General features: G+C 30.9%; 1 protein-coding gene across 6 annotated transcripts in view; it reads right to left on the reverse strand.

Annotated features, from left to right (window-relative positions):
• The window catches only part of Tsp26A (Tetraspanin 26A), a 263,618-nt gene that overhangs the window by 33,520 nt on the left and 205,324 nt on the right, over nucleotides 1–24,774 (reverse strand). For all 6 annotated transcript variants that reach the window (XM_075365710.1, XM_075365690.1, XM_075365676.1 and 3 more), the window contains exons 4-6: nucleotides 17,811–17,885; nucleotides 11,222–11,320; nucleotides 2,758–2,886 (exon numbers count right to left, since the gene is read on the reverse strand). In XM_075365710.1, the coding sequence (XP_075221825.1) occupies nucleotides 2,758–2,886; nucleotides 11,222–11,320; nucleotides 17,811–17,885 (303 nt within the window). The remainder of the gene's footprint in view (nucleotides 1–2,757; nucleotides 2,887–11,221; nucleotides 11,321–17,810; nucleotides 17,886–24,774) is intronic.

Below are 24,774 nucleotides of genomic sequence, written 5' to 3' on the forward strand. Positions count from 1 at the left end.
ATCTAAAAATTTCAAACAAAACTGAAGCAAACAAACCTATTATCTCAATTAATGCCAGTCTAAGTTCATCATCCACCAGAATTATTTTAAGGAAATTTGCAAAGGAGCACATTACCAATGTACAATATTTTATTTTAAAAGATGACATCGTAAAAAATTGTCTGACAAAAATTTTTGATTAAATCACTTAGGATGTGTTTAAACGAAAAATCAAAAAGACAAACAAAAAATGTACAATTTGCAGGAAACTGCAAAAAATGTTTTTAAATTTCCTAAAAAAAGGTTTTGTAAATTTTTATCCATTCATGCATGAATCATTAATTATCAATTTACATATTCTTGTATTTCCGAGAGGGAAAATATCATCCTAACTCACAACTCCTAGCACCTTACATTATATAACTACTGCTAGAACTACATGTAACATGATAACAGTTTAAAATAGGAAAATGTAATAAAAAAAAGCTGCAGGATAAAATTAGAAAGGAAAACAATTTAAAGAAAATATCAAAAGCAAACTGACACAAATCAGGAGAGCTTTCCTGCAGAAAAGAGTAGTATCATACTGAGACTTATGACTTAGGAAGAAAATTGTGAAAATATTTGCGCATAAAAATATTATAAAATATTATAAAGTATAATATTGACAGAAGAAAAGTTAAAAAGACGAAGAATAGACGGTTTTGACATGTGATGTTACAGTGGAATAATGTAAATTTCATGACATAATGTAAAAAAAGTGACTTAACACAACTAGAAAATACATAAGTTTATGGCAGAGTTTTCTAAAACAACAAGGTCAGTATACCATATATAAGAAATCCATACCATATATATTATACCATATAAGAAATCAAAGGCAAATTAATTTGATTGTTGAACAATCAATTTAGGAGGTAAAATTGTAAAGGAAGTGTTTTATATTCAAATATAAAATAACATGAAGCTGTTTTATATATATATATATATATATATAGATGAATATATAAACCATGAAAATAGAGAACATATAAGGAAGAAATTAAATTAAAAGATAACCATAAAATAAAAAAGTAGCAGAGTATTGGATCATACCAATCAAATGACTGATTAGAGAAAATAATAACACCTAACACAATAGTGGTTGCAAGACCAAATCACTGGCTTGCTTCTTTTCTAAACTAACAAATGAGTAAACGAAAATGATAAATTGCTTTCAACAAAATTGAATAATTAATTTGTATTGAATACATAAAAGGGTGATTATAGTAGGATACTAAGGGTTCTAGCTGCACCTGACCCCCATCAAACAGTACTATTGAATAGTTTTTCTCTACAGTAATGTTTAATTTTACCTTCATCTTCTTTTTTATTTCTATATATACTTTCTAATTTATTTTTTACCATCCATTAATTTCTTTACGGTTAATATCCACATCAGATATCTTCAGTTCTTCCTTCTATAAACTTTATTGCCAAAACCTTTCCCTTCCAGTAAACATTATTACAATTTTATTACAAATTTACAAATTAAACATTATTACAAATTTATTTACACACAATTACAATTGTGTTGCGATTGTTATTGGAAATAGTTTTTCTCAAAGGAAAAATGAATTTTATAAAAAAAATGCCTTTTTGCCTTTTCTGGGACTCAGACCCAAAACCTATTAGATAAAAGGAGATGCTACTACTCTACCACAAATGTTGACAAAGTAGTAGAACAAATTATGACATTTATTCTTGTTTCTTATTAAAATTTTGTCTGCAGTTACTTAAAGTACTAAACATCATAAACATGTTTTCTTTTAAGCAAAAATAACTTATCAACATGTATTACAGTAAATATTGTTTCAATAATAGTGAAAAGGACATAAACTAACAACTATAGTAATATAGATGTTTTTGATTGATTAGTAGGTGCTGTAATGTTAATAGTTCATGAAAATAATAATGCAGTGTAAACATACTAAGTGAAGTTATCGTTAATTTTGAAACTTTATTCTGATATAATAATATTTCCCTTTTGACATTCAGCATGCAATTAGAGTAAAACACTGATGCGATAAAGAAATCACAATTTTTATTTTATGTTTAATTTTATTCACTCAATTTAAAAGAATTATTCATTAAAATAAAAATCTGAACAGTTTTTAACAATATATAAACTAAAATATTTATACAGTACTGTAATCAAGTATTTAAATACACATTTAGAACATTTTACAGACTTAAGTACCAGTACTCTTAAAAAAATTCTTATATCAGTATCAAGTAGTTATATATTATTTTTAAATAATATAATAATAATAATAATAATAATAATAATAATAATAATAATTATACTTGTAAATAGATTATATAATACTTTAAATTCTGTGGTAGGGAACGTACGTAAAATTTTTGTAACTGCTATACACTCTACCAAAGTTGATAGTAAATACTGCATACGTATTAATATGCTGTTATTAAACAAATGTACACAATATGCATACAGTAATATACTGTTTACAGTAGAAGAGAAGACAATCAAACAATGATCATGTGAAAATAGCTCTACAATTCCATCATTTCTATAGCTATCAATTCTTTAGTAACTAAACTTCATCCTTAAAAAAATGAAAAAGCATTCTCAACATTCAAGTAAACGAATCTTGATTAAGGAATACAAAATATGTTGTTTATTAAAGCTATACCTATAATATTTAACCAAAGTGAAAAAAATTAATATGTAATATCTCTGTTAAGTGTTTTAATGTAAAAAAAAGTAAATCATACATTTGGTTTTCTTTTACAACAAGAAAATGGAACACCACATGCTTCTCTGCTTCCTACATCTCTAGATGAACAGTTGAAATAATTATTCTTATCCCAGTCTTTTGGGCCTTCAATGCCACAACACTGCAACTAAAACAAGACAAAAACCAAGGAACCATTATTAATTTGTTTTATAGTTAGATAAAAAAATAAGCTTTCATAACTAATCATGTAATATTCAATCATAAAAATTCAAAGCAAATAAGAAGTAGACATATTACAAAACAACATTTGCTTCGTATTTTCATGCTTCCTAATAGTCTTAAACAATTTGTTGATTGAAACAGTGAAACAACTTTTTTATTCAAACTATATTCTGTAATGGGACTATAACCAGATAGGCCAATTTTTTCATCTAATGTGTTCCCTCTTCTTCATTTATTATTCAATAATTAAATCAAACTTTTTCATTACTCCACATCTGCTATTAAAAATGATGACCTACTTTTTACTTTTGCTTTTAAAAGTTTAGTGGTGGAAAATTATAGAATTTTAAGTAAGATACTGTTAATATAAATTCGGCATCCAGAAATTTACTTCTTTAAAAATATAATGTATTATATTATCATACCAAAAGAAACAGAACATTTAAATTTTGGTTATAAATTTTGATCAAAAAAGGAAATAAAGGAATAAAATGTAAATTATTTTAAGAAATAATAACAACATAGTGTCTACATATTAGCCTGGTATGTCTCATTTTCTTCAATCGCGTTACTGATTGCTATTTATGATGCAGATTCTGGAAATTTATTTTTAACTCTAGTAGAATAAAATTTTTTTATTTTATAACTGGTCGATTCATATGATAACCCGGTAGCCTCTATTTTTTTTTTTTGTCTTCAGTCATTTGACTGGTTTGATGCAGCTCTCCAAGATTCCCTTTCTAGTGCTAGTTATTTCATTTCAGTATACCCCCTACATCCTACATCCTACATCCCTAACAATTTGTTTTACATATTCCAAACGTTGCCTGCCTGCACAATTTTTCCCTTCTACCTGCCCCTCCAGTATTAAAGCGACTGACTATTCCAGGATGCCTTAATATGTGGTTATAAGTCTGTCTCTTCTTTTAACTATATTTTTCCAAATGCTTCTTTCTTCATCGATTTGCTGCAACACCTCTTCATTTGTCACTTTATCCACCCATCTGATTTTTAACATTCTCCTATAGCACCACATTTCAAAAGCTTCTAATCTTTTCTTCTCAGATACTCCGATTGTCCAAGTTTCACTTCCATATAAAGCGACACTCCAAACATACACTTTCAAAAATCTATATATCTATATAAATCTATATATCTATATATCTTAAGCCTCTATATATCTGGTTTATTGGTGTAAATTTATATGGATTATTCATCGCCAAATGTGTCTCCATCCCTTGTTAATGTGATGAATGTATCTATAGTTTATTATACCCACAGATTATCAGGTCAGGATGTGTAATTAATTTGAACCCAACAAGAGAAAGATGACCAAGGAAAGTATCAAGAAATTCTTAATGTTATTTTACAACAGGTTTGGCCAGGCCTTGAACTCTTTAAAATTTTGCATAGGAAGACATGCATGATTTCCATGCATTGTGCTATTCTAACACAAAACTTTTGCTAATTTAGAAAATATTTTAAAATTTTTACAAAAAAATATACGCATTTAGTTATGTGATGAGAGTGTTTATATATACAAAAATAATTTCCAGTAACTTATAAAAGTTAATAAGGTCATAAAATATACATTTAGTACCAATTTTTATCCAAAATCCAAATACAGTAATTACAATATACATATATTACGGGAATTAGAGTATATTCTGAAAAATATTTTATGTTTATATAATCAATCTTGATTTATTCTGGGCCCAGCAACTATCTATAAATCCCTTTTTTTATCTTGACCTTTACTTTGGTGTAATAAAATGCAATGTTTATTACATTCACATTGTAACTTACTAATAATTATAATAGATTTTAACCAACAAAGAAAAAATGTGGGAAAAAACAATGAAGTACTGAACCTTAAAAATTTATTTATTTTTATCATGATTATAAAAATCAAAGTAGAACAATAAATATCTACGAATCGAAATGGACTGTTTATATTAAGGATTAAATGCTGGAGTTTATGTTAAATAATCAATAACACTGCTGATTGAACCATGAAAGTGGTTGAGTAAACTCCAATAAATGGCAGTAGAGCGTGAACTTTCCACACTGGTTTTATGTGATCTATAATTTTGTTTTATCTTATGACTCAAAATGAAAATATAGAAACGACTTCATACTGAGATGTGTGGTAAGCATTAAGTGAAATATCAACTTAATTAAAGAAAATGGAAAACAAACTCTAATATTAACAAAGAATACATCCGGTATTTTTTATCTTTTAAGTTGTGGAGGTATGACAGATTTCTTTTTACAACTGCTGACATTATGTGTAGAAGTATTATATATTTCTTTAAAAAATTTTACATTCCAAATTTTAAAATTCTAGAATATTTTTAACTTGTACCAAATGTGAGCACTCCAAGATGTTGCATATAAATATTACCTTTTTAATTATTTTTATTGTATTGTGATTCTATGTCATGATCAATAGAATATTTTAAAGTATATGAAAAACACATCATCACCAGAATTAATGTAACATTTACAAGGAATACAATATGGTTTTTAATCCTGAAAATGAATAGAATGTGCTGTTAATGATATACTCAGAGATATTAAGACAAACTACTGATCATACATTTTTAGAATAAATTTAGATATACCAAAACAATTATCAAAATATTATTTACATAATTTCCAAGTTTAATATTAATTACACACAACTTTAAAAAATGTTATTTTTATGCATGTATTAAATGCAATCAAGCAATTCAATTTTTTAAAACACTTTAACCTCAATAACATCATTTTTTCAAAAAAAAAGTGAAGAAATCAACTCAGTAGTTTCAGAGAACGGTATCAACAACTTTATATACAACGTTTCAATAATAGATGAAGGATATCAATAAATTAATTACAGAAAATGAAAATGTACAATCAGATGTATTGTGTTTTATTTATACACCAATATACTTTTATATGTATACGCAGTGACAAGCATATTACATGTTAACATATCACATTTATATTCTGTGCCCTTGATCAAATAATATAGATGAACAGCATGTCAAAACATGATAATGCTTTAAAATTACTATATATTAACAATTCACTTTCAAAATAATGTGACTTTTTCTTCCAAATAACCTTTCAGAACTAATTAGCGAGATTTTATTTGATAAAGAAAATGTGTGTTGTTTTTAATGACATCTATCTTAAAATGACAGAAAGAAATGACATCTACTTTGAAATCAGATATGTACTGAAAGAAGATACATAACATTAATTTATATTATACAATAGTCACACAAAATTACCAATACTTACAAGAAAGAAAGTTATCATGTCACTTTCAGAATGGTAAATAAAATATTCAAGATGATATCATAACGCTAATAACAAAACCTAAACTAATAAACACAGCAACCCTGGAGTATGCAAATTAAACTGTAGTGAAAATAGTAAATAACAAACATCCTGAATACATTAGATTAGATATTTCAAAAACAGGAGCACCTAGCTTAAGGAAATATTCACAAAATTATAGTCACTTTGATGATTTCAGAATAATGCTATCCAGTAAACTAAGAAGTATTAATATTCTGCATTTCAAAAAGAACCTCAAGTTTGATTCTTTAGAATTGGTACCATTTCCAAACTTTAAATTTGGTAGCTCATAGTCAGTGTTCTTTAATTTTTTTGGTGAAAAAAATTGTAATCAATAAATCTTATTAATACTAGTAAATACAGATCTTCAAAAAAGGATTAGAATTTTTTTTTTTTGAAAGCTTCCCAAAACTTCCAGAAATTTTACAAAAAAACTTACAGCTGTTCCTAGGTAAAAAATATTGAAAAGTTTGATACTTATCTAAAAGGTTACCAAAACAGTCTCCCTACTGATTTCTTATAATCCAAATTTGAATAATAATGTCTCAATAACTACAAGCACATATAAGTCAGATTGCAGCTAACACCTTATTTTTTAAATAATGATGTAATATTTCTATACACCTCTCCCATTAGAAAGTTGGGAAAAGCACAATTAAAAAAGCCCATAGTTTACAAATGAAATAAAATAACTTTAAATGGGAAAAAACTTTCTCTTTCGTTAATGGAAAAATTCATGTATGTAAGAATCTAAAATTGTATTTCCAAATCCTTTTCTAACTGTTATTAAAGAAAAATTAATATCATAAAAAAATGGATTACTCTCATTCTATAACTAACAGTTCGAAAAATATATCAAAATCAGCAAGCAGGTAGTTAATGATTAAATTATTATTAAAAAAAAACATTTGAAATGTTATAATTACTAAAAATGATAAATTTACAACAGGTCCCATTTGAGTAGGTAAAAGTTTTAATATAAGTTTATTGAAACACGAAAAAAATTGCAACAAACAGAAGAATCCCAGCTTTCTAATGTAGCCTATTGCTAACATAAATGAAAATACAACCAACCATTATGGAATTGGATATTTCCAATTACAGAAAAATAGATTTAATATATATAGATCCTGTAACAACAGTCTATTGTTGTCTTTGACAAAATACCAGAGATGTGGTAAAGCTATCATTGAAACTTATGCTACAACCAAATAGTTAATTTGAGTAAAACAATTAAACCAAGCTATGTAGAAAAAATGTGATACTGGAAACTCAGAAATTTCTGAACTAATTAGTCTAATCAACCCAAATTTTTGAAAGAGTTGAAACTTTTTGTTTAATGGGTTACTTTATTTTCTAAGAAAAATTACATTATTAGTGATCAGCAAAGTGGTTTTAGAAGAAAAAAAACAAATCCAATTGTGTTGATAAACACAACTTATAAGATTTTATGCTTTAAAAAGGATTGATGACAAATAATGACTAGGATAAATTTTTAGATAAAAAAATAATATTTAATTTTTACTTTTGATATCATTAATGATAACTTCAGCAAATGGACAAATATGACATTAATAACCAGTCTTGAAGATGGCTCTGGTTTTATATTTACACCAGGAATCAGGTGGTAGAAGTCCTTTATCTAAAGACCAGCAGTAAAATATTAAACAAAGGTAGAAGGTTCTACCAGATGAATATGCTAAATAGTGATTTTTACTGTTACTGTGCAGGGCTGCTTTAGTAACAGTTCTGTTGTAGTGGAGTATATAGTGCTACAGTTGACATATATGAGGTCTGTAAATAAAGTAATGAGGCTAGTTTTTTTTTTTGGCAGCCAATGTAGCAAGTTACTAGTAAACTTACAGTTATATGAACAGTTGATTTATATTAGATATTAATATTTTTAGTCTATTGTTGCCACGTGAGATGTAAACAAACTTTTTGTGAAACGAGTTTTTGTTGTGGATTACAAAAATGAGTGATACTAATTATGAGCAACGTGGTGCAATCAAGTTTTGTGTTAAACTCGGTGAGGCTATTGAAACTTTTTCAAAATTGAAAAGGGCATATGGAGATGATGCTCTGCTGGTTTAAAGCATTTTCAGCCAGGAATCAGTTGTGGACGATCCACGCTCTGGGAAGACCATTAACGTCAAAAATTGAAGATAATGTTGAGCGAACCAGAGACTTGATACGATATGACTGGCGATTAACTGTCAAAATGATTGCAGAATAATTGAATCTGAACCATACCACAGTCTATTAAATTTTGACAAATGATCTGGACATGAAAAAAGTTTCTGCAAAAATGGTCCCAAAAAACCTCACTGTTGAACAGAAAAACAACAAAAACAACAGAAGTGTGCCGTGATCTTCTAGGGCGAATTGAAACTGATCCTGATTTAAAAAAAAAAATGTTTTTACTGGTGATGAATCTTGGTTATTTGAGTACGACCCAGAAACAAAATGCCAGAGAAAGGAGTGGCACACTTCAAACTCACCATATCCCAAAAAAGCAAAAATCAGCAAATCAAACCATGTTAATTTGTTTCTTTGATAGTAATGGCATTGTCCATAAGGGGTTTTGCCTACAGGACAGACTGTAAATCAATATGTTTACTGAGAAATTCTTGAAAGACTGCAGAAAAGAGTTGCCTTAGTGAGACCAGCCATCAATGACAACTGAATGCTGTATCATGACAATGCACCTTGTCACATTGCACTCTCAATTAATGAGTTTTTGGCAAAGAAAAACATTCCTGTATTTCCTCAACCACCTTCTTCATTTGACTTGAGTCCCTGTGACTTTTTCCTGTTCTCGACTTTAAAAAAAAACACCTCAAAAGACACCATTTTGGAACAGTAGAAAACATTAAAAAAAATATAACCGACCATCTAAAGGATATTCCAGTTTCTGAGTTCCAACACTGCTATGAAGAGTGGGAAAACTGTTTGAAGTGTTGCGTGGCTTCCCAAGAAACTATTTTAAAGGTGATAGAGTCCATGTATAATTGGATTGTAAATAAAAAGTTTTTCCGAACCAGTCTCATTACTTTATTTACAGAACTCGTATTACAGGGTTCATAAGAGCCTAAAAGAAATCAGTAACACAAAAGTTTTAAAAGCACCAGAAACTTTTTTTGGATAATTGTTTCTACACATTGATGAATATTAACATTTTCTGATTTATGTAAAAACAGTACAATTTAAAGAAACAAGTAGGATAAAATAAAGTAACTTACTCAAATTGATGTATGAACTGTATAACAAATACTTATTTAGTGTTAAATAATTTTTTTGTGTATATACAGTATCTATTATTATTACTTATTGTAATTTGAATGAGATTATTGTTAATAATGCTTCCACTAAAATTGTTGATGATTGTTTTGTATTAAAAAATTCTGATAATCAACATCATGTTTAAGTTATTTTACTGGAAAAAAAAATACATTGACTGTTTTCTAAGAGCATATGAATGTGTTCTTCATAAGAATTATTCACACACAAATGTGATACAATTTAATTGCAAATTATAATGGTTCTTTTTTATATTGATATATCTTTTTATGTTCTTTAAGTATTTAAAAAAAAAAAATTGCTTATGACGTATATAAATCTACGAATGTAAAATACATTCTTTAAATGTAAATATATTTACAAAATAAAAAAGTAATGGCATCATAATAATTGATCTTTTAAATTGGTCTATTAAAATTTTAAGGTATTGCAATTTTTTTATAGTTCTTATTGTATTGGTAATTTATAAACTAAGAAAGTATTACACAGAATGTATAAAAAACTGTCCTAAATTTAACAAAGTGGCTCATATTAACTCACAAACACAAGTAACACGTCACTATAGTCACAGGATCAAATTTTGCAGATAACCTTACAGAAACACAAACAGTACACACAAATACATTAACCACATAAAAACCAAGATCTTAAAATATGAACAATGTGCGTTTTACAAACAGAAAATCTAATAAACCTACCAAAAACACAATGTAAAACAAATACATCAGTTACAAACCAAGGACTTTCTAACCTTTCTGAGATGGACACGATTAAGCATTAGTGAAGGTAACTTCACTAAAGATGGTGCTGCTAATTAGCCCTAATAAATTTTTTGGGTAAATGTTCCAGTTTTCTGAAAATGAATTATTTAATAATTTCAAATGGTGGACTCTTTAATGAAATCTGACAAGCAATGAATAGATTATAAATTGATAGTTAGTGGCAACAGTAAAGAAAAGATAAGACTTTTTATGTTCACTAAATAGCTGAATAAATTAGGAAACTAGAGGTAGTTGTAAATTGGGAAACTACTTCCATAATTTATTCATGCTGGAGACAAAAGCTAATACCCAATTAGTCACCCTAAGTTTTTAATATTTTTTTATGGAATGAATTTTGTAGTGTTTGAAAAAATCCAGCCTGACCAGAATCTGAACCTGCAACTTTCCAGATGAAAAGTAGAAATATCATCACTCGGCTACAGAGGTTGGTAGAAACAATATTCTTATTTATACATAATTCTAACATATATTATTTGTATGCAAAATACACAATATTTGTACAACACAATACATAAATTTGTACAGTTATTTATATTCATTTCTATAAACATCAATGTTCTTTTATATACCTTATTCAGATTAATAAATAAGTTCTATTCAGTAGATTACATCAAAAATGGTGAGCTACTCCACAGACAACAAAAAGGAACAGCTCCACCACTTCAGTTTGAATGAGGTATAGTAATTATTTTATGGGTAAAATTTATTCTACTTTAACAGCTTTACCTTTTATATGCAGTGAATTGTCTAACTCATAATTTGTTTGGGAAAGCATGAATATACACATACAATCTATAATTAATTTTTTAATGTTAGACAAACCAACACTATATTTAAAAGTGAACAAACCCAGTCTTCTTGAATCCAGTCAATTAGGTTTTGCTGATCAGGGTCTTCTCGGTAGTGAATTATAAAGGCCTGAAATCCCCCTGTAGCCTGCAATTTTATCTGAAATCAGAAATATAAATTATAGAATATTATACATTATGCTGGATCAATCATGTAGTGTTATCAACGCTTTCTGAGATCATTCTACTAGCGAAAATAATGAAAAAAGTTCATATAAACATGGGTCCAGAAACACTGTGTTGGCAAGTTACAGCCACAGAAAGATTTCACCCTGATTCCTTGGCAGAGAGCAAATTAAAACCATACTGTAATTCTAGGAACCCAAATTAAGGGGGTAAACTTGATGATTTTATATAATTTTTGACCTGAAAAACTGAACAAAACAGGTTCCAGAACCATATTTCCAATAGTTTTCATAGTTTCTGATATAAAACAGAAAAATTTGTAGTCTAGAAACATGTTTTTTTATGTTTGTAATACAAAATCTTTTTAAATGACTAATAAATGCATAAAATTTATTATCAATACTAGTAGAGAATTTAATTCTCAGAAAACTGATGTAAAATAACCCAAAAAAACTAATACAAGTTTAAAAAATCTGATTTTATTACTAACACTCACCTTAATTGTTTCCTTAATATATTTTCTCTGTATTCAATTTGAGTTCAGCTTATTTCATAATTTGTGTTACCTCTACTTATTAGGTTATTACCTTTATTTATGACTTAGTGAATAAAGTGAGAGATTGGATAAAACAGTTTGAGTAAAATCAATCAATCAATTTATTTTAGTCTTTAATAATTTCTCGATTATATCTTGATTTAAAATACGAGTAATTATAAGTGAATTCATCTTTGTTTTGATGAAATATATATAGTTATAGAAACAACAGTGTTAAGGTATAATTCTGGTAAATATGGATGAAAAATTAGTATGGATAAAAAATTAGCATTTAAATCTCATTTGGAGGTGGTTCTCATAAGAAAATTGTAAAATTTGTTAATGTTTTCAGAGGGTATGGAATGAGGATTCATTTTCTTTACTATACAAAAATAGTAGAATCATGGCTTTTATGATCTGTCACTGTTATATAGTAAATCCATTCAGGCTGATATGCTAAATTTCCAAAGTTACAGTAGTATTTTACTTGTGCATGACAAACTGTTATTTTGAAACTTAAGTTGTACAGTGACTAGCTATTCGCTTTACATTATGTTACGTTGCATACCACTAAGTGATATGAAGATCACACAACATATATATATATATATAAACAACACATATAAACAAACTTACGAAGGAAAAGTAGTAGATAAAATCAAATAAAGTTGTAGTTAATAGAATAGTACAGAGAATGAAAGAATCATGTCAGGGAAGTTGGAAATTTATGCTAGCAGTAGGTTTATAGATCAGCATCCATTTCTCATAGATGATTTAAATAGTAATCAGTTTTAGACCATTTTCTGACAAAGGGATTGAGAAAAAAGGAAAATGACTGTGAGGGATGTTAAAGTGTGTCGTTAATTATTACCCTTAATTAATTATTATCTATTACCCTGGATAATTTTTCATCCTTTATAAAATAAATCATAATATTTATTTTTTAAATATTTGTTCTGATTTTACTCTTACAGGTATCAATTAGAAAACCTATTGACAGTATCCCTACTGGAAACATTCCTATTTTTCTTCCATTAAGACAATAGATTTCAGTAGCATATCTGATTACAGCAAAAGTACAGGGCTAAATACAAGCAGTCTTATGTCCGATGGATTAGGTAAGTTAATGGTTGTTAGGGAACAGTTGGAGTTGTTCTTTTGAAGGGTTTTCTACACTTCTGGTTATACAAAGAAAAAACTACTACTTATCTAAGAAAAGAAACTTCATAGAAGGAGAAAAATCTGATCTGTATTACTAACAAGTTTAATTTTTTATCTTAAAATCACTTTAACTTAATAAATAATGCAATTTCTAATACATGCTGAGAATTAAATATAATTGAATTTATTTTCTGTGAAAGCATAGTTCAACTGCAGGCTAATTTATCTATTTTTCCATTAATTTGCGATGGCTTTTTTACAAACAGTATTGAAAAATTCATACCACTCTAGTTTAGTGAGGTAAAATACATATCCATCCTTGGCATAACATGTCTCCATTTTGTGAATATACTTACTTCAATATACATATATATATAAGTAATATTTAAGTAACATAAGTAATATAATATACATATAAAATCGCGAAAGTACTCTTGTATATATATGTAAGTAACTTCAATTATATATAAGTAATACAGAATCAGAAGAGGATTGAAAGTCATCTTGGACTGAAGTATGATCTTTGAGAATGAGAAGCGGAGAAATTTTGGATCCCTACAATCTTAACTGTTTGTAAAATAGATTATGTTTTAAAAAATTTGATTTCAAATCAGTGATAATTCAAAATTATAATTTTGGCTTCAGCAAACTTATTCACAATCAAAATTATTTTCAATTATTTACAATTGTTAATTATTGTTTCATAATTGTTTATTTTTACCCTGGATAATTTTTCATCCTTTATAAAATATCATTATGCATTATAAACAGAAGATTTATAACATCATTAATAGTAGCTGCATCAAGAACAAATAATTTTGGGACATAAATATATAATAAAATATAAGATTGTACTTCTATTTGAAAATTTCATTAACAGTGGAAAATTTAAATCGATGAATTTTCATCGTTAACAGTGGAGAAAGTTAACTGATTCTAGTGACTCCAAATCAACAGAGGTGTTTTAATGGGATCACACATTTTCATTAGCACTAAGGTCATCTGAGCTTTGTGACTGGTAATCTAAAATACAAAATTTCTATTCATTGATCTAATCACGACTGATTTTGTTGTATGCTTTGGGTCTCACCGTGTTTAAAAATTATATTGATTTTATCTGATGGCGTATTATTAACTTTATATAATAATTTTGATATCTAAATACACTCTTTGATTCCATAATTCCTTTGGTAAAGCATTTAGGCTTATTCTAAAAGTTCACTGATTGAATAATCCGCATAGGAAACTGGATAAAATTGTTTAATGATAACTTGAGACTGTTTTAACTATTTTATAATGAATAGTTAACATTTTAACTAAACAGCTTTTATATAAAATTAAATGATTTTATATAAAAGTGAACACAGGTTCTTAGATTCTTATTCTAGCAGGTAACTATATATGGATTATGACAGATTTGTATTACTAAATTAAATTTAGTTAAAAAAAATTATAAATTAATTTTTTTTATACTTTTACTAAAAATTTAATTTCATCATTAATAGTAACACACATTCTTCGGTTAAAATAATAAAAAACATTTCACTGAGAAAAAAGCCCATCCAGATATCTAATGCAGATCTCTTTACAATGATTAAAGACAAGCAAAGTCATGTTATTTAAAACTAATATAATAGACAGCAAAAGAGACATGAGTGTATGTTCATCTTACCTTTGAAAATATTGCACACATTCTTATGCGGGCTAAACAGTTATAGGTTTTGAATAAAAGAAGAAAAAACACCATGGTCATTTCGTTTACACTGATAATCACACTTTTGCAGTTTAATATGGGATACAAAACTCTTTTTTAATGATAAAAATGAATCTGAAGTCAGGGTTTATTTTTATCAGTTTCACTTATAAAATTTACATTTTTAATATTAAAATTACACAGACTAGTAGAATATATGATAAAAATGATTTATTATAATGACATTTTTTTAAATTTAATTATTCAACATTAATTTTTCATCATTAGTCACTGACAAACAACAATGTTTGATAAAAACATATCCATCACACATTATGACACCATATCCTTATACTGAACTATTTGTGTAGAACAATAAATCTACCATGTCCGTCAAGTCAAAACATTCCCAGTCTGCTCCCTTTATCATTACCATATTTACTTGTGCAATGCGAATATAAGAAACCGACAAACCGGATAAAATCATTTAATGATAACTCGAGAACAATATTATAAAAAAGTTAAAATTTTTACTACATAGTTTTTATCAATAACTCAGACCTCTGTTCACAAACACACTTAACTTAAAGTGAATCAACTAGCAATCCACCCGACCCTGTTCTTGAGTACAACTACAACTTCACACAGAAAAGCCTCACCATTTGGTAAAGTTTCTCTTTTTAATAGAACACAAGGTGGTAACATTTTCTCAGTTCTTAATGCTGTCAGCAAAATAGGATATATATTTACTTTTTGTAGCCTACTGTGTAACACAATTTTTTAGGACAGTTCATGAAAACTTAGAACTTATTATTATAGTAAATACTATACCTTGAGAAGTATAAAATTCTTTATTTAGTCAGTGGGGATTGCTGTAATTAGTGAATGAACACTGAAATCTCATAACACTCGTAAATTTGTGAAGTTTTACAGCTTTTATTACATACAAACTTTTATTATGTACTTGTATGTGTACAAGTTCATAATAAAATCAGAAAGCAACATTATGGCTTCGATTAAATGAATTTCCTCAGTACAAGGAGTCGAGGAAAAGAAGGATCTTTAATTCTTGAAAATCCTTCTTACATTAAAAAATAAAATGCTTTTCTCTTTAATTTAATTAGGAATTACAAAAAAACATATACAGTTTCTCTAAAGTAGCAAGATAAACTATGGAGTAGTTTAGCAGGGAAGAAACTAATATTGTAAAATTAAATACACAATCATTAATTTTTATAGTACCTAAAAACATTTTTACATTATTCTAAGGAAATTTATGAATAATTAAAATTTAAATCTTTCATGTAATATAACCGATATAACAGAGAAATTTTTACAATATTGCTTACCTCATAATTTTGTACTTGTAATTCAAATAAAAGTTTTTTCAAATTTTAAAAACAGATGATTTTAAATGTAATATTTTCCATTGAAATACATCAATTAAAACTTTATTCAACAAGTAATTTTAAAATATAGAATACTGGTCCTTTAAGTTTTTAAAGATCAATCTCCTAACAAAAGGAAAAATGTTCAAGGTCGTATTACGAAAAATAAATTAATATTTAAGAATCAACAAAATTAGTAATTTTGGAATACACACAATGTGTAATTCGGTAATGATTAACGAAGAACAAAAATTAAATTAACTCTTGTAATAAGAAGGTCAGATAATAAAAATATTGACCTAGTTCTCTACTTTTGATTGTTTTCATAAGGTATTCCTACTACGTCGGTAAAAAAAATCTATTCGGCAGTCTAAATTCGCTAGTAAAAACGATTTGTCTAATTCAAAATAATTACAGTTAAGTAGTTCCAGGAGTAAAATTACGACTGAATAATCTGAAAAGTCTAGTAAAACCACGACGTGGAATAAATTTAAAATTATATTATCACAGGCATAGTAATGTGATATACATGTAGTATGTACATTTTTTAAAACTGAAATTATGAAAGGAAGAAGAGAGAAAATTTCAGAAAAACTAGAATAAATTTGCTTTTAAAAAATTAAATAAAAGGTGACGTTACATATGGATAAATAATGCAGTATATAACAGCATTTGAATAGTTCGCCAAGTGTTTCGGAATCGGAAAAAATTCTTATTTAACAATAAGAATTTAACCGCACGAAATTTTCGAACTAGTCCTTAAAACTTTGCTCACTTATTCAGAAAATTAGGGAGAATATTTCCTCCAAAGGGAAGCTGTTACATTCAAAACTGTTTCCGCTATACGTTATCAAATATACTTAAATGGAAAATGAATTAAAAATCGTAATACTTCCTTCTATCACTGACATCTGCAGTTTCCAGATAACTTTTATAAATAATATTGAGCAAGAATAAATTTAAAAAAACAAGTTTTAAAAAAATATGTATGAAATTTCACTGATTAATCACGTGCTACTAAACCTGGGCTTATCTTTCTCGGGACGTAGTACGTAACATCTGTTACCATTCGCACACTTTTCTGCTCAGAATGTTCATGATATCGTTCGATGGCGATAGTAGCCGGAGTGTAATGCCATAGACCTTTCTTTATTTAAGATTATAATGCGTAACAAGACCGGTTAAAAGATGATGCAAGACCGGTTGTAGTTGCAGTCGTCTTGTTCACTCTCTCCACTCTCAATCTGATTTTTGAGTGCAGTTAAGTTTATTCCAGCAACAGAAATAGACCGTTAACAAAAGCACTGAAATCCTATCCATAGTATTTATACCGTTATGGAACTTGAACCGGTTTCCTCAATTCACAATCGTTATCGTAAAATTTGATTAAAGACGACCACCGCTTGATCACAGTCACATGATCGCCAGATGAGTAATTAATTGTTCTAAAACCCTTTTTCCCGATCCCTATTTTTACTCTATCGCGTCAGTAAATTGGCACAAGTTTTAACATCTGTAACTGAGAACAGATGTTAAAAATTGTGCCGCAAGTTTTTTACGGGCTTGTAGTTACAAACTCGTAAAAAGATACGTATGTTTGAAATGAGAAATGATACATATATTTTGCACATCGAACATATTACAAGTAGTTAAATCATCATTTACGGTTTAATAAAAAGTGACTTACCCAGTCTTTAAAAATAAAACCCATTATTCCAGCAGTCATTTCCAGAAGTAGTATGATAGTAAGAATCATAGCGTACTGCAACAAAATAAAATGAGTATTTAATTCATCGTTAATCGATTAACAATTACAGATACAAATCAAGATCTAATGAATTAAATTTAAGAGAAATGTACGTCAAATACATTTTTAAGTAATTATAATAACATATCAGTACAATCAATAATTTTACAACTATAATATTAAACTACACTGATACATTACTATTGATACATGATGATTATTATCAGAAATACTAGACGATTAAAATTAAATGATCAAAACACAAAATATCATTCATTAACTAATGTACAAAATATCTTCATAAACAAAAAAAACAACGTAAAAACGTGGGCTTTTTCTTTTTTTTTACATCTCTATGGTTAAACATTATTAGACCAACACTTCGTAAATAAAAACTTTTACTAATAAATTCTATAAAATTTCAAACATTCAACGTTTCCTTTCCAAACGTAGGAGGCAATATATATATATATATATATATATATAAATACTTAAAATTAAAATATAATACAAGATAAAAATCCTTTTATGCTATAGTTTTTTTAAAGAAACAATTTTATACAATCGGGTTATACTGATTAAGTTCATTAATTCAATCTACTCTACAACAAGAATAGATATGAAAATAAGAACAGTACGCAGGAGGTTATTTACATGACCTATAGAAATACACATAATTTTTAAATGAGTAATACTGCTGAAGGGTATAACAAATGAATAGACTAAGACTAAGGTATGAACTGTATTCATTTCTTTTGCACAGTATATGAAGGTCACAAAAGCGAGTGAACTAAGTACAGTAAGGAGCACTGAAATACCATTTATCTCTAACAAATTAAAGTCATTAATATGTTAATTCAAAATTTCAAATAAATTAGTTTAAACAAATGATAAAATATAAATAAAAATATTAAAAAATCTGAGTATTCACTCGCACTGACTTATCAATGTACAGCATCTTAAAGTTAACTGCAGAATCTTAAATAATCCTCTTTATGCTTATTAACTTTAGTAATTTATGGTTCGATAGTTAATTTGAAATTGTTCCAACAGTTATTACTACTCGGAATCACGCGGCGTCCGCTTGGTCTACTCGGCGTCCGTTTGGGAGCGTAGATGGAAAAAAATCGACCACTTATTCAAAGTTTAAGGAGTGCCCAGCGCAGATCCTTATTTGTATGTACTGGTGGTTTTAAAACAAACTCCTACGAGGCTACCGCTGTATTGGGAAAGGCTCTCCCAATCGATTTAGTGATGAAAGTTCAGGCGGCTATGTGGAGATTGCGAAGAGGCTGGGAGGCCGAGGTATTTGGGATGCGGTTTCCGGCCGGGCCTGTACCGGAACGAAACGGAGATCTCAATGCACCGGTGCTAAATTTCGAACAGTTGCCCATCTCCCGCCTGCGGAGGAGGCTTTACAGCCTCGCGATGGAAGGATGGCAGCAAGAATGGCACGCCACGACTAAGGGAAGGTCCTTCTATAGATTTATACAGGATCTGGGGGGATGGCATGCCTCTCTTTCGTTTTTAAAGGCAACGGGAGTCGGGTGCTTTCCAACCACGTAAATTTAAACCAATATTGTTTCGGTTCCGCCTGGCAGCAGACGAGCTGTGCGTCTGTGGGGAGGTCCAGTCGAACGAACACATGATGTTCGATTGGCCAGCTCTGTGGGGGGGGGGAGGGGGGGGCAGAACTCAGGCCACCCTGGAATTTAGAAGTCAAGGGGAAAATTGGCCACTCACAAGCGGCGAGTCAGTGTGGCGAGAGCCGCATTGTCGGACCATGTGGGAGTTCCTTGATGCGGTTGCTTTGTTCAATCGACATCAGTAGTTTACCTAAGGGAAAAGACTCCTACCGCGCTGTTGTAGGAAGCTATCTAGCCACATAAGGTCCAAACGCTTTAATGGTGAACAGGTACTTGCTGGCATTAAGCGGCGTAGGCGTGGTGCGAATTGCTGTCTTTGACGCGATAAATTTAATTATTGATAGTCATATATTTTAGTAGTTGACGAGGTGCGCCTACCCATTTTAGTGATGTATGACAAGTGGGTGGTGGGTCACGCAGCCAGTAGTGTATGGTATCCCACTTATTCCGCTCACGCTTTTAGGTTAGCTCTAGAAGCTAGTTAGGACACTGGTCGCTAAATTGTTTCGAGGCTCAGTAGCCGTTGTGGCTCAGACATTCGGTCTTATGCTTTAAAGCGACCTAATGGGGTGGTGGCGGGAGAAATGCCAAGCAAACCAACGGGAACTACTCGGAATCAAAGTTATTCAATGTTTACTTACAAAACAATAAATCGAAACCGATTATTAAACAGTTTATTTCTTCAATTTTTTTTTTTAAATTTAACTTTCAAGAATGCACAAAAAACAGACCGACGGAAAAGTAATGCATCCATTTAAGATAAAATATTTTAAAAGCTACATTTTCATATATATGTTAATTATTCATCAACTAGTTTTCTTATCATCGTTTGTAACTCATATGAAAAGAAAAAAAATATGTTTACAGATCAATTTAAGACAGTTACTTTAGTGATATTCACATGAACTGAGAATCAGTAATAATAAAAGAAATCTGATGATGGCACCACATAACTTCCTTGTACGCCCTTTTTTTCAATCCCTACTCCTCTGGGCCGGACATACAATCAAATAAACTCAGCCCAGGAGAGTGTCCTTTAACTCAAATGAGTCCCCCGCCTACCGGCAGAACGTCCGGCATGGTAGGTCGGCTCACTGGTTGGAACTTTAAATCGCCTGCCTCAAATCCCCAGGGAGCATTTACCAGGCTCGACTATGTCGTTCCCGAGCCTCCATCCAGCTGCCGGTACTCGGTCTTTAATTTAACCCCAACCTGATCTCCCAACTGCTCATCGGAACCAGCATACCTCGGCAAGCTGGCCCTCCTGGTTGGGGCTGTCCTGCCCATCCCTTCACTTTTAGTGAAGTGATGGGCTTCACATTTAGTGAAAAACCTCTTCTTCTACCCTCTTTGTCCTTTGCACGCAAAATTGTTCTCGCAAATTCGTCAGTCCTTTTCCAACCACCTTTGGATGCTAACATCTTATCAACTCTTCTGGTTTCAGGCCAGTAATACCAGCGCGCCTGCGCTGTTCCCCCCACTCTGGGCACTGAAATAGTGTGTGTTATACCGTATCGCAAACACCGCAATACATGCAAACTGATGATGATTCTTTCCTGCCAATCCTATGCAAATGAACCTTAAAGTTCTTGTGGCCCGAAAACAGTTGCGTCGTGTAAAAACCCAGCTCGCCATGACCTCTACTATATCATGCGATCAAATTGGGTATAAGCCGTCTGGTCCAAGTCGCCTTCTCACCCGTGCGCCACTGGTATTGCCAGATGCGCAGAATCCTTGCCCTCAATTCAGACTTAGTGCCACCAGAATACTTGTCAACTCGCTCCTGGACCAGAAGTTCGATGAGGGAACTCCCGCCAAAACGGATAATGCCTCATAAGATGCGGTCCGGTCGGCCGCCACCACCTCTAATAGGGATTTGCGGTGAACTCTGACCAGCCTCATCCAATTCCGCTAGATATTAATCGCACCCCACATCGGTGCAGCGTACAAAATAACAGATAACACTGTCGTCATAATAACCCTGCGTTTGGAAGACCTTGGCGCCACATGTGATGACATTAACCCGATCAAGGCAGTTAGGGTTCTCTCAGCCCTACCCCAGCATTCTATTACATGCTCACTAAATCTACATGACTGTTCTATCGTGACATTTTGCTCACCGCTCGAACATTATGATCCCCAATTGTCAGCACAATTGGATCTATCCTTCTCCCCCGGTTAGAATGATATAATGACATTTTGCGGGTAAAAGCTGCAACCCTGGTCTTTCATCCAATCATCAATCAAGGTAAGAGCTATGTTACCTCTAACTTGAACCTCCTGCACTGTCTTCCCGCTGACCATCAGCATCAAGCCGTCCGCATAGGTGATAACGTCTGAATGGGGTGGCAACCGCATCCTAGGTACATCATCAAAAATAATGTACCATAAGAGAGGGCCCAACACAGACTCCTGTAGGACCCCCCCCCCCCCAAACATCTGAAAGTGAAGACGCGCCTCCAACGTCTCTGCCATCACTCATCTATCACTTAAGTACGAACTAACCATCTTAAACAAATAATCGCCTTTTTAGCAAATGCAGTCATAATAATGTTCCATCGAAACGACCCGAAAGCATAATTTACATCGAGCAATACCAACATCGGTATACCCCGTGTCCTCCAAGTGCCCCGTCGAATTTCCGAAGCCCTGGTAACCACCCGTGTGACTGCTTATATGGCCGATCTATCCTTTACAAATCCAAATTCATTTTCGAGTATGCCCTCACTGTGACTCAGTTCTTCAAGGATGCGGACCGACATCATTATCTCTATAGCCTTGGACATATTGTTGAGCAGGCACAATGGGCGGTACCCCTCCACCGGGTTCTCGCCTCTACCCGTGGGAAGAAGGACCAGTTTAGCTTCCTTCGAGCAGGTTGGGAATAATCCATTCTGCAGTTCATTATTCACCATATCAATCAGGATCCATGGTACTAGACTAGCCAATCCTTTGAGTATTTGAGCCTGGATTCCATCGGGTCCCGGACTCCTTTGGTTCCCTAATCTGTTAATGGACAGAATAACCTCATCAACTGTGAACCCCTTCCTCTCAAAAAAACATAGATCCAGCCACTACCTGTTCAGCACATGGGAAGAGCTTTTCAACCTCTCTCATCGTCCGATACTCGCCAAGCACCAGCAGACGCCTGCCAAACCTCTTCATGACGATTCGGTAGGCCTTATCCCAGAGATAACCTTCTAGTCCTCACACAATTCCTTCCATCTCATTTTCTTGACTCGTTTAATTTCAAAGTTAAGTGCCCTTAACTTTGAAATTAAACGAGTCCTTGTACAGTTGATTGATATCCTCAAGACCCTCTCCACATTTATTGTCAACGGTTTCGACATTTTATTGACCAAAATTCCGTAGATTTCCTCCACATTTGATTTTTTTTTTACATATGAAACTTGGTTTCATCTGGGAGGGTAATTCACAAAATACACGACTGTGGTCGACAACTGACCCCCATGAATTACAAGTATTGCGATCGCGAAAATGTTTGGTTTTCATATTTTAACGGAAATATCCATTTTGACCATCCCTGAATTCATTTTGACTAGGTTCGGCGTGACGTATGTACATACGAACGTATGTATCTCACATAACTCAAAAACGATTAGCCGTAGAATGTTGAAATTTTGGATTTTGGACTGTTGCAACATCTAGTTGTGCACTTCCCCTTTTGACTGCAATAAACCTGACCAAAAGTGTCTAAAGAAGCCCAAACTCCAAATAATTTTGTTTTTTGGATTTTGGACCTTTTGGTAACTGTAGTAATAAGCCCTCATTGAGAGCTTTTCAACGATATATCATAAGTTGTACTTACCTTCGCTGGTTCCAGAGTTATAGAAAAATAAAATTTTAATTAATGAAACATTTGGATCTTTCAAGGGGAAGACACATCGATTCGAATCTGACTTCATCTCCTTGTTTAATATATTTTTTTTAAATTTAAATATATTTATTAATAACACCGATAAACATAATTTTTGTTTCCTAACATGCAATACATGATTTTAATCTGTTTTTGATGCTGAAAAAAAAATGAACTCAGAATCTGTCTATCTCCCACCATTTTTGTAAAATTTTGAATTTTAATTAAAGGATATTTTTAATTTTTCAAGTATTTTGAGCTCCTACATTTTATTTTGTTAGCTCATTTTTTATTGTTTAACTTTGTTAACATAATTTATAAGCTATAAGTAAACAATACCAGACAAAAAATTAAATCATATCATAGTTATATATTTTGACATCATATTTAGTACTGAAGAGTGAGCCATCATGGACAAGATTAATCATGTCTGTAAAGGTCAAAACATGTAGCTGAAAACAAAGCTGTGTTGTTTGTATTAAGCCACTGGATTTAGAAATTAATTCATTTTGTTCAGTCTTATTGCTGTCTTAAGTTTGTTAACCGTGTAGTGTCATAATGCCAAGAAATTGTGTAAATGATGTGGATGCCTTTTGTTATGTATCTGGTTAGTTTACCGTAAAATCAAATACAAAAAACATTAAACCTTTAATTAAAAAAGCATATCATTTGTACTTTCAGTGTAAAATAGGTGATCAGGTTAAGACGTGGGCTCCTCATATAGTATGCACTAATTGTTCTGTGTATTTAAGAGGATGGCTGAAAGGTACACGGAAGGCTTTGCCATTTGGTGTGCCTATGGTTTGGCGTGAACCAAAGAATCATGTAACCGATCAAATAAGAGAGTTGGTCAAAGATTTTGAATTTACCTCAATGTTAAATAATGTAGAAAGTACAGCTTGGGCTTCATTTAAAGACGTTTGCAAAAACTTTCTCGGCAAACAAAAATCCGATGATTTCACATATTGTTAATCAACTTCTTTCTTCACACAGAGCTATGGGATGTAATATGTCTTTGAAAATACATTTCCTCCACTCACATCTGGATTTTTTCCCGGACAACCTCAGAGACGTAAGTGACGAACACGGTGACTGTTTCCACTAAGACATTTCGGTGATGGAAAGCCGCTATAAAGGGAAATGGAATATTAACATGCAAGCCGATTACCGTTGAACATTAATTCGGGATGTGCCTGAGGCTCTTCATAAAAGAAAAGCATCAGCGAAATCATTCTAACACAGGTATGGCCATAAAAAATTATAAATTTTGTATTATTTTTTATATTTTAAATATAAACTATATCAACCTTTAATTTTTTTTGAAGGATAATTTATTTAAAACTGAGGGTGTTAGAAAAACTGCATTTACAGATCTGTAAAG

This window comes from Lycorma delicatula, chromosome 1 (genome assembly GCF_047948215.1).
Source record: "Lycorma delicatula isolate Av1 chromosome 1, ASM4794821v1, whole genome shotgun sequence".
In the NCBI taxonomy this organism is placed as follows: domain Eukaryota; kingdom Metazoa; phylum Arthropoda; class Insecta; order Hemiptera; family Fulgoridae; genus Lycorma; species Lycorma delicatula.